The 19,068-nt window shown below is 27.4% G+C and overlaps 2 protein-coding genes across 2 annotated transcripts in view; one reads left to right on the plus strand and one right to left on the minus strand.

The window, feature by feature from the left end:
- The window catches only part of LOC145763326 (transcription initiation factor TFIID subunit 1-like), a 32,765-nt gene extending 13,963 nt beyond the window's left edge, over positions 1–18,802 (plus strand). The window contains 19 exon segments of the mRNA XM_082574755.1: positions 7,219–7,342; positions 7,547–7,637; positions 7,640–7,689; positions 8,455–8,577; positions 9,098–9,283; positions 9,933–10,138; positions 10,870–10,984; positions 11,467–11,595; positions 11,922–12,002; positions 12,657–12,818; positions 13,959–14,084; positions 14,546–14,667; positions 15,013–15,112; positions 15,581–15,706; positions 16,079–16,135; positions 16,294–16,368; positions 16,858–16,999; positions 17,910–17,996; positions 18,333–18,802. Of these exon segments, the coding sequence (XP_082430881.1) occupies positions 7,219–7,342; positions 7,547–7,637; positions 7,640–7,689; positions 8,455–8,577; positions 9,098–9,283; positions 9,933–10,138; positions 10,870–10,984; positions 11,467–11,595; positions 11,922–12,002; positions 12,657–12,818; positions 13,959–14,084; positions 14,546–14,667; positions 15,013–15,112; positions 15,581–15,706; positions 16,079–16,135; positions 16,294–16,368; positions 16,858–16,999; positions 17,910–17,996; positions 18,333–18,538 (2,308 nt within the window). The 3' untranslated portion in view covers positions 18,539–18,802.
- LOC145762259 (uncharacterized) lies at positions 804–2,329 on the minus strand. The gene is made up of 2 exons (XM_082574638.1): positions 2,132–2,329; positions 804–1,724 (listed from the first exon to the last, which is right to left on the minus strand). The coding sequence occupies exons 1-2, from the start codon at positions 2,274–2,276 to the stop codon at positions 1,291–1,293; spliced, it is 579 nt and encodes a 192-aa protein (XP_082430764.1). The 5' UTR covers positions 2,277–2,329; the 3' UTR covers positions 804–1,290.
- Positions 18,803–19,068: the final 266 nt, after the last annotated feature.

Below are 19,068 nucleotides of genomic sequence, written 5' to 3' on the forward strand. Positions count from 1 at the left end.
GGTAACAGCGGGGATCGAACCCAGGACCTTGTATTGTCTTCTCCACTGCCTTAACCATAAGGTTGCATTGCCATTAAGGTAGATTTTTACTTAATTTTAATATCAGTGGATTTTCCTTAAAAATTGTTAACTTTTGTGGTTGGTACCGTGTATTAAAATGTGTTTATATACTTACTGTGATGATTGTTTACTAAAAATTTTTTTTATAAGAATAATTTTTAATAAACTTGTCAATAGCTTGACCAACAGTTTGTAATTTAATTTTCGTAGTATGGTTACAACTCTTGAAATTTGCCTGGGATAATTTACCTATGCACCACAAACACCAGTTTTATTTTTTTTTGTAGGCCTATAAAAAAGGCAATTTAATATTGTCTACTAAGCTTTATTATATACAGAAGTTTGTGTATACTTTTACTTAAGTAAGTAATTGTGTTTTGGTAAAATTTATTTAAAAAGTTGATTGTATAGTTATTGTAGATCACCTTTTTTTGTCATTTGAAATATAATTTATTTATTTATTTAACTAGATAAGTTTGTAAGTTAGATATAATAGTTAATTTACATACAAATTTGTTTTAGTATTTTAGTTTAAAGGCTCTTGGTGTTTGTCTAAAAAATAGACAGTAGATAATTTACATACAATTGATGTTGTTTTTGTAATTTAATTCCAGTTAAATGACATCATTTCTATTTTTAAAGTTAATTTAATAACAACCTGATATTTATTGTTAGCTATCTTTTTACATCCTTTTTTTTAAACCTTGATATTTAGTCATTTTAAATCATTTCAAATCAAAAAATCAGAATTTTCTTACAGTTTTATTTCTATAAATATTTTCTTATAAATAACAACAACTTAGCACTTAAGTATTCGGAAAAAGCGTATTCGGATAAAACAGCAAATTAGTGTTAATAAGCACAATGAAAAATGGTTAGTTGCGATTTTTACAATTTTTGATTTTTCTCCTTCAGAAGATTTTTTGTTTTTTTGTCATATTTAGGATTATGATATGGTTTTATCAGTGTTTTGTTAAGTATAAAATAGCACTTGATATAGAAATATTTGTACCTTTGAACAAAAATATCTTTAAAAACTATAAAATAATAAAATTTAAATAAAAATGGGTAAAAAAATTAGCACAAAATACGAAATAGTTTAAAATTTTTCTGGTTGACTTCGGATATTTTTGTTAACTTAAAAACAGTTGAAAAATAAAAAAATCTTTGGTTTCCTTGTTCAGTTTTGCATATTCCATAAATTACTGCATTTAAACTTTAATTAAACATTCAATGTGGGTACAAAACTCCAACATTAGGCACGATTATTCTTAACACAACAAACACAATTAAACCTAAACCAATCGCGGAAAATATCATCCCTCTACAAATAAACCCCGATATTCGCTCACTTTTCACCCCAGGAGGGCGGTAGCAAGTTAAGCATAACGCTAACCACCCCCCAATGACCCCCCCAAGAGCGAATTGTGTGTGAACAAGTGCCTCTGACAGTCGGGGTTGTTTATTAAACGCATGACACTTGTCGATAACGAACACTGCAACCGCGAAAATGTTAGCAAGTACAATCCATGAGACAGCTAATGCTACCAAGAGTATGGTCTGTCTGTGTACATCATTACGAGCAACAATATGCACCATTAGCATACATATTCCCATCATAACTAGCCAGAACATTAGGAAAACAATAACTTGACTGCATCCACCTAAAAAATAAATTCAAAAAATGATTAAAAATTGGTATAAATTTAAAAGCCCTGTTTTAGTGTAAAATAAGGATTAAATATTTGATTATTTTGGTCTGTTTAAAAACATGATATTGTCAGTTTTTATTTCTTTTTGACACTTTTATTAATGTGTGAAATATTGTATAAAAGCAGTAAATTTGGAATGAAAAGGGAATTTGTTCTTAGTAAGTTAAAATATGCATTTTTAAAAATTTTTGATGGCATAACCTATGTAAAATAATTTTAAGTTTGTTTTAATTTAACTTTAAATCAGTGTTTTAAATAAAATTAGGTGATTTTATTATTTTTTATACAGACTTAAAGTTTTGTTTAATTTAAATTTTAAAAAATTTGATAAAAAATTTAAAGTAAAGTTTATAACTTACTCATGGTCCCAGTGCTTCCCTTAATTATTCTAAACTTCTGTAAACCAGTGGTTTCTCCTTCAATATCTTCTGAGTTGGCATCACTCAGACTTTCTTCTTCAAATTCCTCGTCCATTAACTTTGTTGTCATATTATCTTTTCCCATTTTAAGAAAATTTTAATTATTTTTTGATTGAATAACAGTTATTACAGTGGTATTTATCTAAAAATATGTAAAATTTGTTAAATTTTGTTTTTAACTATATTTAGGGTTTTATTTATATATAAAATAATATGCTAATTTAACTATACTGTAAACCTTTTAGTAACATTGTACCAGTTAAATTTTAACTTTATTTTAAAACATAGTTTAGGTTTTTGCAAAATATTATTTAATAATATTGTTTAGTTTTAGTTTAACTTTAAATAATTTCGTTTTTTTTTCATTTATATTATATATAAAACTTAAATTTAGTAAAATTTTGGTAAATTGTAGTGGTATATTCATACAGCAGAAGCTAAAAACTTGAAATTACTATAGTTAAAATACTTTAATTGTTGTATTTTAGTAGACTTTGTATTATAAAAAGCCTTTACATTAAGTATAGCATTAATTTTCTGATAACATTAAAATTTATTAAAACTGAATTTATCAACTTTTTAACTAACTTACTACCTACATAGATGTTATAAAAGTTAGACAATTAGTAAAACTTTACTTATTTAAATATCATCAAACTTTTAAATTCTAACATTTTTGTCTATTTTTGGCAAATAATACATCTTAAAATTTTGAATAACTTTAATGTAAAAGGCATAAAATTTTAAGCACTAGCGGTTTAAATTTAAGCTGTCCTTACTTTAAGTCAACAAACTGTAAGTATAAGGCTGATAGCAGTTCTACAAACAACCTACTTAAACATACTGTTTTAATGGATATCTTATCTTACAATACCCATACATTATAATATATATTATATATAGCATACAATTAACTGATTGTATGTTATACACCCTATGTTATATATTGTATGGTATTATTGATGTAATTAATATGTTATTAAATTTAGTTGGACTTTGTAATGGTATGATTTTTGCTACATGTGCAATTTTACAATAATTAAATTTATAATTAAATTTTTTTTTTTTAAGGTATTATAATAATTTTATATAGTAAAAAAGACTTTAAATTACCTACATTTTTGTTGTTATAAGTGCTAATTATTTAGTAATTATATTTAACATATATTTAACTATACAATTTTAAAAACCATGATTTTTAAAATTATTTTTATCATTTTTTACTAAGCTTTAAAGTGTATAAAGTTTTAAAATATATATATTAAAAACTGAATATATATAATAAACATTATTATAAACTAGTGTAAACTACTTTTGAATTTTAAACCTTTGTACTATATTTTTTGAAGTATTGTTTACATAACACTTACATTACATAAAGTTTAAAATGCTTAAACTAACATATATTTTACTTACTATAATATTTGTACAATTTTACTTAAACTCCAAATTTTGGACACCTTTTTTAACTGAAAATACAAAATAAGAAACTACCTGTTTTTATCACATATATAATCCTTAGAAATACTCATACATTAAACGCTTATACATTATTATAACAAAATATATATAATAAACATAATTTCAAACTAGTGTACACTACTCATATATATTAAACTTTTACACTTAATGTCAAAGTATACATAAAACCTACAATACATAGAGTTTGAAATACTCATACTAACATATATATTGATCTACTAACTAATTGTACATTAATATTCAAGCTCTTATATTTTAAACACATTTTCTAACTTAAAATATAGAATAAGAAAGTACTTTTTATTACACATATAACCTTAAAACTAGTGGACAACGCTTATAAATATTAAACTTTTACACTTTAAATTCAAAAGTTTTTTTTAACTAAAAACCTAAACCTAAACTACTATTTAAGCTCTTATATTTTAAAACACATTTTTTAACTTAAAATACAAAATAAAACTTCTAGTTTTTATCACCTTATATTCCCTTGAAATAGTCATACATTGAACCTTAAGCACTTGTCAGCAATATTTTCTTTGTATTCTTGTGTTTATTTTATCCCTTTCTTCGCTGTGGACTTAAGTCGTGCGTAACTTCTCTCTAGGCTAAACTTCTAGCAATATATTTGGCTTCTTTTCACTTATATTTAAGTTGTGCTTTCTTGATATTCTTACATTATTTACACTACATTTAAGTTTATAAAATAAGCTCTTTTTTTTAAATTAAAAATGGGATTTAGTTGTATTTAGGTTATATTTTATAATAATCTTTTAAACTTTTATTAAAGATTTTAAAATTCCCTTTTTTTATATTTTAACTTAATATTTTTATTTTTCATCAAAAATCTTGATTTTTTCCTGAAATCTAAAACTTTTATTTTTTTATTTTAAAATATTGAATAGTCTTACTGTTAAGATAGAACAGTAGTGGTTACAAAATGTTTTAATTAAATTTAAATTGATTCTTTTAACATATCGGTTCAGAATAATAAGATTTAATAACAATATGTTTTAAAATCTAAATGAAATGAATACTCTAAAATGCACTAATTTTGTTATTCAATATTTTTATAAATTTTTTTTTTTTCTAATATAAACACTAGTTTAGTTAAAATAACTATATTAGCTTTAAATTGTACGTAACTTACTGTTAGTAAAAATATAAAACAATAATCAATTTATTTGCATTAAATTTATAATAATATTTCAGACATTAGGTTTAAAGTAATATCAAATGGTTAAATTTTTATTAGTTTATCATTAGCAGTATTTTTACCTTATTTAACTTGCTATTTTTAACACATTTAACTACTGACTTTAAACCATTATAATACACTATACTTAACTTACTGTTCAATTTCCAAAACTGTCCACGTTTCAAAATTTTTTTTCTCATTATTCAACTTCAAGTAAAATTTCCCACTAACCTGATCATGTGTAACTGCTTTACTTCACTGCTTTTTAGTCTGTCTGTAAGGCTTTGTTATTGGTGATAGTCTCTGTAATTTTTTAATTTTATATTTGCTTTAGAATTTCTGGCTACAGTTTTTTTTTTATATTTAAAATCTTGGGCATTATTTAAAGTGACAAGAATGTAATATATAATTACCAACACATTTTTAGGGTTAAAAAATGATACAATTATTTTTATAACTTAAAACATGCCAAAAATTTATTAATACTAATACTATTTACAATATAACATGACATTACATTAAGATTTAAAGACTTTTTTAACTACTATTACTAAGTTTTTGTTTTGTAACAGTAAAATTAGTACCCATATTGTAAATTAAATTATTCTAACTGTATAGTTTTAAATTAGTAAGCTTTTTCACACTCTATTTAATAATTTTTTTTTTAATATACTTTTTATTTGCCAATACCCAATATTTTAAATCTTTGTTATTAATAAATTAAGATAATAAATAACCTTTCTATTATATTCTAAAGCTAGTTATTATAATAAAGCACTTCACTATTATTAAGACTTATTTTATGCTCCTAATGTCAATACAGGACGATTAAATTGATATTTTATGGTCCTTTACTTAAGTAAATTCTTATTCAAACATTGAGAAGATAAATTAGAGTTTTGTTTGTCTATTGTCTGTATCCTGGTTTGCCTTCTTTATTGTATTTTACCTTTTATATCTTATTGCCTATATTTTACTAGTTTTTAAAATTAATTTAATTTTAAGGTTTTTATATATTTTTACAGATAAATTTTGATCTATTTTTTTTCATATTTGTGGAAAAATTTTTAATTTGTTTAAATAAATTTAATTTATATAGAATTATTTTTAAGTTATTTATAGACTGAATAATAAAAATTTCTGGTAAATACCTAATACTGAATATGGATGTTATTAAAATCTGACATATAGCCTCATTTTTACTGGGTATTGCTAATTATATCTTTAATTATTATTTAAAATCGACTAAAAATAAAGTAAATAATGGTGTTCAATCTAAAAACACATAAAACATTCCTAATAAAACCTTTATAAAAGCTTTTTATCTAAAACTCTAAAGTAAAATAGTTGTTTTAAAACTATATAGACATCTAAATTTAAATAACTTTTAAATATATATCGTGCTATATTATGAAAATATATAAGCTAAAAAAAAAACAAACATGTTTATATTCTATATACTAATACACTAACATAAACATATGTTTTAAACCAGATATTTATAGAAATATAAGTTATACTCTTTATAAATAACATTTAAATCTATCCTTACATTGCTTTGCTAATGTATTCAATATTCTATTATAGTAAATTGATAGTGGAAAATATAAAAACAATAAATCTGAATATCTAAAAATAAACCAGCTATGAATAATGTTGAAAACACTGTATGTATGTAGCACATGCCTGCTATTATATAGTATGGTGAATAGTGGAAATTATAAAGAGAATTTATAGAGAATAAAGATTTAAGGAAATGGGGATTGTCATAAATTTCCTGCTTATTTCAACTAATCTTTTTACCATTTTAATCACCTCTGTGTTCAGTTTTTTAGTTTAAATAATAGTTTTTTTTTATTGAAATATTATTTTTATATTTACATTTTTAACTTTATTTTTTAAATAATTTTTAATTTGTAATTTGATTTTAACATTTTTAAAATATAATAGTTTTTTTATTATTAAAGTATTATTTTTATATTTACATTTTTAATTTTATTTTTTAAATAATTTTTAATTTGTAATTTAATTTTAACATTTTTATTGGTATTTGTTCAAGTTAAAAAAATTAATAAATTAATATCTTTATTCCAGTAATATTTATTTTTCATGTTACAAACATTTAAAAACAAATTAAAAGGTAATACTTTAGTTTATAGTAATGACTATTAAGTTAAAAATAAAACAAACTAAAAAAAAATTTTAAAATGGATCAATTATAATATGAACCACAAAATAGATTTTTACGATTAAAAAAATAACAAAAATTCTTTTTTTTAAACTCTAAATAGGTATTAAAATTTATAAATTTATAAAACAACTAAACTCTTTCTTCTTTTATACTCAGGGTTTTATCGTCCCGTGAAATTTTATCAACAGATGAAGATAGTAGTTCAGCTGACGACTCTGATTTTGAAGAGATGGGAAAAAATATTGAGAATATATTGAGTAATAGAAAGTCAACTGTACAGGTTAATATGTTGATATTATTAAGTAATGCTTATCCTTAATATTAATTTAAAATTATAAATTACTGTAATTTATATCATAAAAAATAAACAATTTTAAATTATTCCAAACATTACTTTTTATAAAAAAATTTTTTTAAATCTGTTTGTTTTATTTTTTTATAAATTTTAGTAAACTTCTTTATCTTCATATATTTTGACCACTAGATGTCGATGGAGAAGGAGGAGCAGGAAAGGAAGGAGTTAATGAAGATGATGAACTCGGAGGAGAAGAGCACAGGAGGAGGAGGAGGAGGAAAGGGAAAAAACAAGAGGAGGAAAATGCAGGAGTGGCAAACTTAGGATCATTGGTAATTATTTTTATTCTGTTTTGTAGTAATCAGAACACTTTACTTTACTACAGAAGGTCTTGGTTCAATCCCAACTGCTCATATGTTGTTGCGCCCTTGAGTAAGGCGCTATAAACAGTATAAACTCCTGCTGAGCCAGCACCTAATCAACAGTATAATTATCGAGTAATTATAATCTATAATATCCCAAACTGCCACAGGCAACTCGAGACTGGGTCGGAGTAACGAATGTTACTCTATGTTTAGGTCGTGAAGTCGACCACATCGAGGATAAAAATGTTTATAAAAACTGTTAAAAAAATATTTTTAATCAATTTTTTAGTTGCATTATTTATGTAAAACAGTTTTAAATATAAACTTAGATTATTAGTATTTTTTTTTTTAATTATAACTCTGTTTAAACGTCTAAACCTAAATCTGTTTTTAACTTTTTATGTAAGTGATTTTTAAATTAAGTTTTAAAGCACTATTAGGCTTATATTTTGCTCTATCAGGCTCTATTACCCCTGTTTTTGTATTTTTCTAATGCAAAACATTTAAACTTTTTTATATTGGTAAATTTGACCTGTTAACTTTCAGATAAAAATGTGTATAAAGAAAATGTGTATAAAAAAATGTGTATAAAGAAAATGTGTATAAAAAATGTGTATAAAAACCTGTTTTTTGTATTTTCTTAATGCGAAACTGTTAAACATTTTTATTTTGCTAAATGTTAACTTTTAGCTGCTCAAAAATCATGATTTACTTTTATGTTTATTATTATAGGCTGGCAGATGTATGAAAATTCATCGAAAGTTTAGAGAAGAAGACGGAACAGAATTTGTTCGAACCGAGATTGTGAGAAAAACTGAAGTTATCGATGCTTATGTCAGAATCAGATCTTCTAAGGTAATTATACTAATTTATATTTCATTGCAAGTTAAGGGAGTATGTTCGGTTTAAAAAATTTTAAAACTGGATATTATTTGGGTTAGATTAAAAAGGTTACGGGTTTGATTCCCACTAATGACATTTTGTAGTATTATTTAGCATTTTTCAGTAAAAACTGTGTTCCGGGGTTTGATTTCTATTTCTGGCATTTTATAGCATTTTTAAGTTACCTGGGGTCTTTGGTTTAATTGCCATTGCAAGCTGTTGTAGCATCTTATTATATTAAGACTCAGAGTCCTTGGTTTGATTTCCACTGCTGGCATGTTGTAGAATCTTTGAGTAAAATGTTAGGTCCTGGGTTTAATTCTTACTGCTGGCATAGCATTCTTAATAAAAGACTTTAGATTTCAACCTTTATTTGTGTTTCTGGCATGTTGTAGCATCTTTAACTAAGATTCAGTTTTTCAGGAAAAAGTTCTGACTCATAATTCTGCCAATATGTTAACCTCAAACAATCTGAAACATTTTTATTTTCCAGAATGAAGATTTTATCCGGAAGTTCATGATGTTGGACGAGCAACATCGGGAGGAGATGAGAAGAGAGAAAAGGAGGATCCAGGATCAGTTAAGGAGGATCAAGAGGAACCAGGAGAAGGAGAATAGTGAGAGAAAAAAAGATAAAAGAGGAAATGATGTGAAAGTGGATAACAGCAAGGCTGGTTCAGTAAGTTGAAGTTCTTTGATGTTTTTTATTATGTAAAGTTATTGCTATGTTATTACTGTTTTGATTGACCTTGTTTGAAATGACTTACAATTAAGTTACAATTTAATTTGGTTGTTTTCTTTTGCTTTAAATTATAATATGGCAACTCACAACAATATTTGCCTGCAATAATTTACCAATGCACCATAAACAGAGGTTTCAACTAAATTCTGGACATAAATATATAGATATGTATATAGGGGCCACCAGGCTTCGTTATATATTGATTATACGGTTTACTTACATTATACCATATTAAAACTTGTAGATAACTTGCCTAACAGTTGATATTTAAATTGTCATAATATGGTTTTTTAGTTTCCAACCTAAATTTGCTAGTGATAATTTACCTGCACGCCACAAACAAAAGTTCCTATTTTAAGACCATTAAATTCAACATTAAAACATATATTTACTTAAGTTTTAATATAGATATGTTACTGCAAACATCATATGGAGCAATTAACTTTTAAACTATCAGTAATAATTAGATTATTTAGTTATTCAATCTTGTGACAAATATAATGCGAAATAATTTCTTTTATATAAGTCAATGTAGTTTGTCAAATTGTAATTTTCTTTACCCAGTATTATTATTATTTTTTTTTAGCAAATGAAATGTGGGGCTTGTGGGGGCTTGGGTCATATGAGAACAAACAGGTATTGCCCTGCGTACAACAAAACATTCCCTGATCGCCCCGTAGCTTTGACCCAGGAACAAGAAGAGGATATGGAGAAGAAGATCTTCACCGATTCACAAAATTTAGTGAAGGTTGATGGAACGAAGATCACTTTATCCAAGGATATATTTAAGCAGTGAGTTTATGGGATTTAAGTTTTTGTTTCTTTCATGTTTTAGCTGGCTAGGTTCTTTATCGAAACTAATCGATAGCCCACTGTACAATTGAAATTATAGTTGCCTAATATGTTAAAATTTTATTTGCTTGTAATTTACACAGGCACCACAAACAGCAGTTTTTTTATTCGAATGCTTATTTGGACATTCATAAAAAATACATGAATGTATTGTCCAAAGGGCTCATTATATATATATATATATATATATATATATATATATATATATGCATATTACATATAGATTTTTAGTTGTTTGGTTTACTGATTTTAGCCATAGATTAGGTGAAAGATGCACCAATGCCACACCGTTTACCCTCGAATCAAGCATTTACAGATAGCTTAAAATCACCATACAACAAACAACACAATTAAATATAATCAACTCTCCAATTAAATATAATCAACTATAACTGTAATGTAATAGGTTTAGATTATGATACATTCATATTTCGAACAACTAGGATTTACTTTGAGGATTTTATTTTAAATAATTATGTTCCATTTATATGATAATAATTATTATTTATACTCTTTTTTGAATATTTTTATTGTGATTATGTTATGTTGTATAAATTTTTAAATATAATATCTAATGTTATTAAGCCGCATATTGTAAGTATTTATAGGTGTTAATTGTATATTATTTTCGTTTTTAAAAAATGTTTAATTTTGTAAACTTTACTTAATAGAGCTGAGTTGGTCCGCAGAAAATCTTTGGTTTTGAAATTTAAAAACCCAGAATCAACTCCAAGCACATCTTCTATCTATTCCACTCCTGTTCCTAGGAAAAAAAGAAGATATCAGGTGGTCTATCATTTAGTTTTAACATTATTTTATTTAAAAATATTTAATAACTTATATTTTAGTTGGGATTTTGTTTGTTGTAATATGGTTGCAACTCTTTACTATCATTTGCCCACAATAATTTACCCTGAGCACCACAAATGGCAGTTTTCTTATTCTGTGGGCCGTTTGTGTAAGGTCTTTTTTGGATCACTTTTACTTTATGGTTCTTATTAAAACTTTGGTAATTCTCTCTTGTACAATGCGGTACTGAATAATTTTCTGTCATATTGTATGGTCCCAGCTAATTTTCTTGTATAATTTGTAATCTTTAGATTCATGAGAGCCGATAAGTACAAATAATCGGAATTTTTTTTATGTAAAAAAGGGAATGGCATTAAAGAAATTTATGAATTTGGGTTTTTACAAAAATATTTATTTGGTTAAATGGTTTTTAATGTAATGGGTGGACACTGCTAAATAAAGTTATATTTAATATACAGGGTTCAGTGACACATTGTGATTATTTAACACGAATCACGAAGAAGAAGGAACGAAGGAGAGCCGACCCTGTTGTTACTTTGTCAACTTTACTTGAGAACGTGCTTAATGGAATGAGAGATTTGCCCGATGTGAGTTTAAGGGTTTTAGTATTTTTTCAATAAAATCTATTCTTGATTATCCTTGATTTTTGAAGTGGAATTTTGCATATATATTTTTATTAATCTATGTCATTAAGCTAAAAAATTGTCAAACTTAATAATTTTTTAGCCTGTTTTTTTTTTAAATAAGTGATTACATTTATTAGTGAATAATGTTATTATTTATAATTTTCTGTTTTTATTGATTGATTTAAAAGGACAGAAAGTTTTACATTTTTACTTAAAAGACCTTTTTTTTAAATAAAAATCTGTAGTTTTTACATAAATAATTCAAAAAATTTTTTCTTTGTTTTTAGATTGAGCCATTTAAATGTCCAGTTAATCCAAGATCTGTAAAAGATTATCACAAAATTATTGAGAAACCAATGGACTTGCAGGTAATAAAGTATAGTAATAAGATCACTAAGCTTACTACATGAGGTCCCCCTTTACTGCTCTCATGCCCTTAAGTAGAGACCTAATAACAGTATAAACTCCTGCTGAGCTAAAAACCAATCTGTAGATTTTATCTTGGTGTGACTTAAACTTAAAATCAGCATTAATCCTGGATTAATTTCCCTCAAATTTCTGCATCTGACTTCAGTTATTTTCACTTTTGATGTTTTATTTTAATTGGGTGCTTTTTTTTTGTATATATCTTTATCCTCGATGTGGGAAAGTCGAATGCGCGACTTAAACAAAGAGTAACATCAGTTACTCCGACCCAGTCTCGAGTTGCCTGTGGCAGTTTGGGATATTATAGAGACCATAATTGCCCGGTAATTATGCTGATGATTAAGTGCTGGCTCAGCAGGAGTTCATACCGTTTATATCGCCTCACTTAAGGGCGCTACAGCATGAGATCAGTGGGGATTGAACCCACGACCTTATGTGTGGTGTAGTAAGTGTTCTAACCACTACACCACGCTGCCGTTATGGTATAGTGGTAAGAACACTTTTTTTGTGTTTGATCTTAAGTTAACTTCACATTATATATTTCATTTTAAATGAATTTTTTGTTTATCTTAACCTTTGTTATTTTAATTTTACAGACAATGAGAGAGAACCTCCGGAAGCATAATTATTTATCCAGAGCTGACTTTCGGGAACATGTTGAACTTATTGTGGCCAACTCACGGATCTACAACGGAATAGAATCCCCTCTTACTAAGGTTTCACAAAGTATGTTGCAATATATGGAAGATCAATTCAAGGTAAGATTATATTATTGCATTGACCAGCGGCGTGGTGTAGTGGTAAGAACACTTGCTATACCACACATGAGGTCGTGGGTTCAATCCCCACTGATCTCATGCTGTAGCGTCCTTGAGTAAGGTGCTATAAACGGTATGAACTCCTGCTGAGCCAGCAATAAATTAGCAGCATAATTATCGGGCAATTATAATCTATATTATATCCCAAACTGCCACAGGCAACTCGAGACTGGGTCGGAGTAACTGATGTTACTCTATGTTTAAGTAACACATTCGACAAAATCAAAATTAGGCTTATACATGTTCTTTTCGTGGGTTCAATCCCACTGATCTTATGCTGTAGCGTCCTTGAGTAAGGTGCTATAAACGGTATGAACTCCTGCTGAGCCAGCAATAAATTAGCAGCATAATTACCGGGCAATTATAATCTATATTATATCCCAAACTGCAAAAGTTAACTCGAGACTGGGTCGGAGTAACTTATGTTACTTTACATTTAAGTCACACATTCAACAAAATCAAAATTAGGCTTATACATGTTCTTTTGAATAGGCTCCCTTATATATACAAGGTAATAGCCTGCCCTTGCAATATGGTCGGCATTTCAGTTTCTGTAGAATTATTGCAACTCTTAACTTGGAATTGCCGTTATAAATTTACCCAAGTACCATAAGCAATAGTTTTTTATTACAACTATAAGATTGGACATACATATACATATCAACCACTAAATTCCAATATATGTAATGGTTGCAACTAATATTTGCCTTCAATAACTTGCCCGTGCACCACAAACGGCAGTTTATTTTAAAGGCCTTTTAATTGGAAAGATATTCACATATCAACCACTAAACTCCATTATATTAGCTAGTCGAGCCTACCTTACACTCAATTGTTGTAATATGGTTGCAACTCTTAACTAATATTTGCCAGTGATAATTTACCCTCCCACCATAAATGGCAGTTTAATTTATTTTGTAGGCCTATAAATTGGACATATATATATATCTATTGTTCACTAAGCTTTATTATTTATAGATTACCTAACTTTGACATTTTTTTAAAATATTTTTTTCTAAAAATTAAATAATTTAGATATATTTTTAATAATTTGGTTGAAAATTTTTTTAATATTTTTAGGTACTTGAGGATAAATTGATGAGACTTGAGAAAGCGATCAACCCGTTATTAGATGATGACGATCAAGTTGCGTTTAGCTTTATCCTCGATAATATTCTAAAACAGAAGATGATGGCAGTACCAGAGGTAGGGGTTTTATTCTAAAAAATAATATTACTCAAAATTTATATTTTTTTATAATTTTTGCTAATTTATTTTTGATTGCAATAACATTTTTGTTATGTTTGTATAATGTTTATATTTTTTTGCTTACCATGGAGTATGTTTATTAATGTTGTATACTTCTAAACGTTGTTTAAATCATTTAATATAATCTCAAAATGGGAATCTAGGAAATCTTACTGATTAATAACAAACATACAAAAAGCAAAAATAACTTAAATCTGCCAAGCCAAAAACCAATCAGTAGGTTATTATCAGGCAATTATAATCTATAATATCCCAAACTGCCACAGGCAACTCGAGACTGGGTCGGAGTAACTGATGTTACTCTATGTTTAGGTTGTGAATTCGACCTTCCCACATCAAGGATAAATATATATTTAAAATATAGTTGGAATATAAATATGTTGTTTTATTTAACACAGTCTTGGCCATTCCACAACCCAGTTAACAAGAAGTTTGTTCAAGATTATTACAATGTGGTTCAAAAACCAATGGATCTTGGTACTATAAGGAAGAATGTTCAAAAACATATTTACCAAAATAGGTGAATTATTACTTCAAATAAATAAAACATAATTTTTTAAATAAAGACTAGATTATACATCATTGATTTAAAAGTCTTATAGTATTGATAGAATAATTTTTTTTATTAATATTGCTTGCCTACCCCACAACCTGCATTTTATCTGTTAAATTGCGGCCCCAGCTCTTAACTATTATTTGTTCTTGATAATTTTCTCACACACCACAAGTAAAAGTTTTATTTACCTTGTAGGCCTTTTAATTAAATATACTTACATATATATATATATATATATTGATATATATAGGTTTATTTTTGTGTTTAATGTTGTTATAAGTTAATTGAATTATGTTTTAACCTGAACAGAGGTCAATTCATGGAGCATGTTGAGTTGGTTTTAACAAATAGTATCAAGTTTAATGGATCCAATTCTGCTTATACTGAGACAGCAAGGAAGATTGTAAAAGTAAGTTAAAAACTTCAATTATTTTAACACACTTTTAATGGCTCTGAAAAAAGTTAAAGTAGCATGTTTAAATATATAGGAATTTAAATATTGTAAGAAGTTTAACTTCTTTTTCTTTTTTTTCTTTTTTTAAAAAAAAAGGGTTTAAAAATAATATTAATAATCAAATAACTGAATTAACTTTTACTTATTCTCTTTGTAAGAAGGTGATTTTAAAAATACCACTGCTCCTATGTGGTGCTTCTAAGTAAGATATGCTAGGCGCTATAAACATTACAAACTCCTGCCGATTCAACACTTAATCAGCAGCATAATTATCGGGCAATTATAATCTATAATATTCCAAACTGCCACAGGCAACTTGAGACGGGGTCAGAGTAACTGATGTTACTCTATGTTTAAGGCATGAAGTCTACTTCCCCACATTAAAAATAAAGAAATTAACCACATGTTGTATTATTCTAACAGGTTTGCACTAAGACACTGGAAGAATATGATTCTCACTTAACTCAGCTTGAGAATGATATTGCTGCTGCTAAAAAGGCAGCTGAGGCGGAAGCTGCTGATATTGATGATACATCTGATTCTATAAGAGTAAGATTTAAATAATTAATTAATGTATAAAATATATATTAGAGTTAGATGTTATGTACATTCGCTCCATGGCTAAAAAATACAAACAGAAAAAATACAAACAATTAGGTGTAAGGGTTAAAATCTTTGGCTTCACAACATGAGGTTCTGGGTTCAATACCCAGTGCATTTATATTGCAGTGTCCAGCAGTAGGACTCTTAAAACATTATTAACTTCTGTCGGGCCAAAAACAATTGGCAAATTAATCATTCGGTAAATGTTGAATAATATCCTAAACGTCACTAAGTTGGCCTTTCACATCATAAATAAATAAAAACAAAAACTAATATTTTTTTTAACAAATTTTTATTCAATTACCATTTTTTTAATAGGATTTTGATATGGATGAAGATAGCAACATGTCATTTAATGTTTCTGATGATAAGATGGTAAGCAATTTGAAATATAATTGTTTGTTCAAATAAATAATATTATTTTTTTTTTAAGTGTTAAATTATATAATCAAGTTCAAACTTGTTTTAAATACAAATGTTGTTCAACAATTCAGTGTGGTATAACTAAACTTTATACAAATGTTGTTCAACAGACTGGTGTTGAATCAGATGTTGATGTTGAAGTGATGAGCGAAAACACAAACATGATGGACGAACAACTTAATAGGGTTCGTAATTCGTGTAAAATTAAAAAACCTAACTAAATATAAAACAAATAAGTAGAATTTAACACTGTAACTCAATAATACAGTTTTGCCTTATTTTAATATTTATATATGCTTAACACATAGTAATACATATCTTTAACTCAATGTATTTCAAAAGTAACATCCTTGAGTAAGGCGCTATAAACAGTATAAGCAAATCCTTAATCAGCAGTTTTATTATCGGGCAATTATAATCTATATAATATCCCAAACTGTTAAAGGAAACCTGAGACTGGGTCAGAGTAACTGATGTTACTCTATGTTTAGGTTGCGAAGTTACTTTTTACACTGAGGATATAGATAAATGGTATAAAATATACATGTAAGAAGGCTAACTTTACTGTCCAAACATTTAAAAAAAATGGCCATAGTGGGAATCTAACCCATGCTCTTCAGTAGTAATACCTGCTTTCCTACCAAAGAAAATTTAGTCTTTTCTCTTATATGCAGGCTTTACAGGAAGCCACAACAACAACTACAGCAAATGATGTGACGAACAAAAGTCGATTGTTGGAGGATCTGTTGATGTCAGAGGGTGAAATGTCGGGGGACAGTGAGGGTGATATGGAAGGGGATAACCCATTTGCTACCCGTAAGTTTTAAGTTTTTTAAGTTTTGTTGTGATGTTAAAAAAACTTTATCTTTTAAGGGTAATATCAATTTAAGCAAGTTCAAGTTGTTCTGTTTTTATATGATTGTATTTTTTTATATATCTTTATTCTTGATGTGGGAAAGTCGAATGCGTGACCTAAACATAGAGTAACAACTTTTACTCTAACTCAGTCTCGAGTTACCTGTGGCAGTTTGGAATATTATAGATTATAATTGCCCGATAATTATTCTGCTGATTAAGTGTTGGCTCACCAAGAGTTTATACCGTTTATAGCGCTTTGCTTAAGGGTTCTACAGCATGGGAGCAGTGAGGATTGAACCCACGACCTTTATAAGTGGCTTCCTTCCTTATGAAAATCTTTACACTAACTGGACATTAAGCCAAAAGTCAAATTCCAAAAATCGACTTTAAACTGATAATAAAACTTTTTGTATTAACCCCAGCTCACCCTAACTTACTTTTGGAAAAAAACGATAGTCTAAACTTATGTAGTGCTATTAGCTTGGTCTAAATTTAAGTTATTCCGACATTTGGCAACACATATATTTTTTAACGACAACATTTTTTAAAAAAAACTTCCCTAACAATCTTATGGACAAATCCCTTTAATTTCTTTAAAAATGTTAACTTAAATTTATGTAAAATCTTTTTTTTGTGTGTTTAAGGACATGTCCATTTGGTCAAATGATTTTTTGACATATGGGCAGTTATAGTTTTAAGTAATGGTATTATATCATAACTTACTTTTAATTTAAGTTTTAAATCTGCTATATTTGGAATATTTTATATAATTTTTTGAAATGTAAAATATAGCTTAACGTTAGGGTTAAATGTATGGCTGTTACTTTTATGTTAAACTTGAAGTAACTCCTGTTGTTATTACTTAAAGGTTCAGATAGTGAAATAAGTGATCCAGGTAGAGAAGATTCGTTAACTATTCCCCCAATTCCATCTCAACCAACCCAGCAAGTTAAAGGTAAACATTTTTTATTTTTGTACAAATAATATTGTTAGATTATGTTGATTTTACTACATAAGATTACTCTTTTTAGTATCTATTCAATGTAGAAAGGTCAACTTAACGACCTAAACATAGAGTAACATCAGTTACTCCGACCCAGTTTCGAGTTGCCTGTGGCAGTTTGGGATATTATAGAATATAATTGACCGATAATTATGCTGCTGATTAGTGCTTTATACCGTTTATAGCAACTTACTCAAGGACGCTATGAAAGCAGTGGGGATCGAACCCGAGACCTCATGTAATTAAGCCAAGAGTTCTAGACTTTCACTAATCACCATTAATTGACAGAACCTGAACCAGTAATAAACAACCCTGTGACGTCATACTTGGATGCCGCACTAAGTGAGGCGAACAATTCGACCTCTAACCCCAACCTTGACCTTGCTCTGAGTAGCGAGGGGGAGGATAGCAACAACGGGGTGGGGGGGAGTGATGGCAGTTTTGTGTCGGTCGGAGGAGAGGTTGTGAGTGATAGCGAGTTGTCGGAGAATTGAAAAACTTGTTGATGGTGTTGTGTTAAAGACCGTCATAATCATGAACGTGACGTCATAGATAGAATCAATATGACGCCAAAAACAAAAATTGACAATTGTGAATTCGATTTTTGAATTTAGGCAAAAAAAGGATCAAAATAAAAAAGATGAATTGCCAATGTTTTCTTTACTGTTAATCATATTACAAATATATTAAAAATACTTTCTGTATTTATTATGTTAAAAGCGCGAAATAGTGAAATCACGTTTAAATAATAAACCAGATACAAAGCAAATTAAAATAACAACATTTAATAGATTTTGTTATTTTGTTATTCCCGCCCATTCCTAAAATTTAAGTTAATTTGGGTGATTAGTTTAAATTATTATTTATTCCTGTTAGATTTTAATGGTCGACCCGTTTGACTTATGTTTGGAGTTGTTCTTACAAAGTTTAGGTATTTTATTGAGTGGTGAATTTTGTTTATTTTTCTTTCAAGAAACGTGGGTGATAGAATGTATGTAAATTATAGGTAAACTCACGATTTAAT

The sequence above is a fragment of the Corella eumyota genome, chromosome 1 (genome assembly GCF_963082875.1).
Source record: "Corella eumyota chromosome 1, kaCorEumy4.1, whole genome shotgun sequence".
In the NCBI taxonomy this organism is placed as follows: domain Eukaryota; kingdom Metazoa; phylum Chordata; class Ascidiacea; order Phlebobranchia; family Corellidae; genus Corella; species Corella eumyota.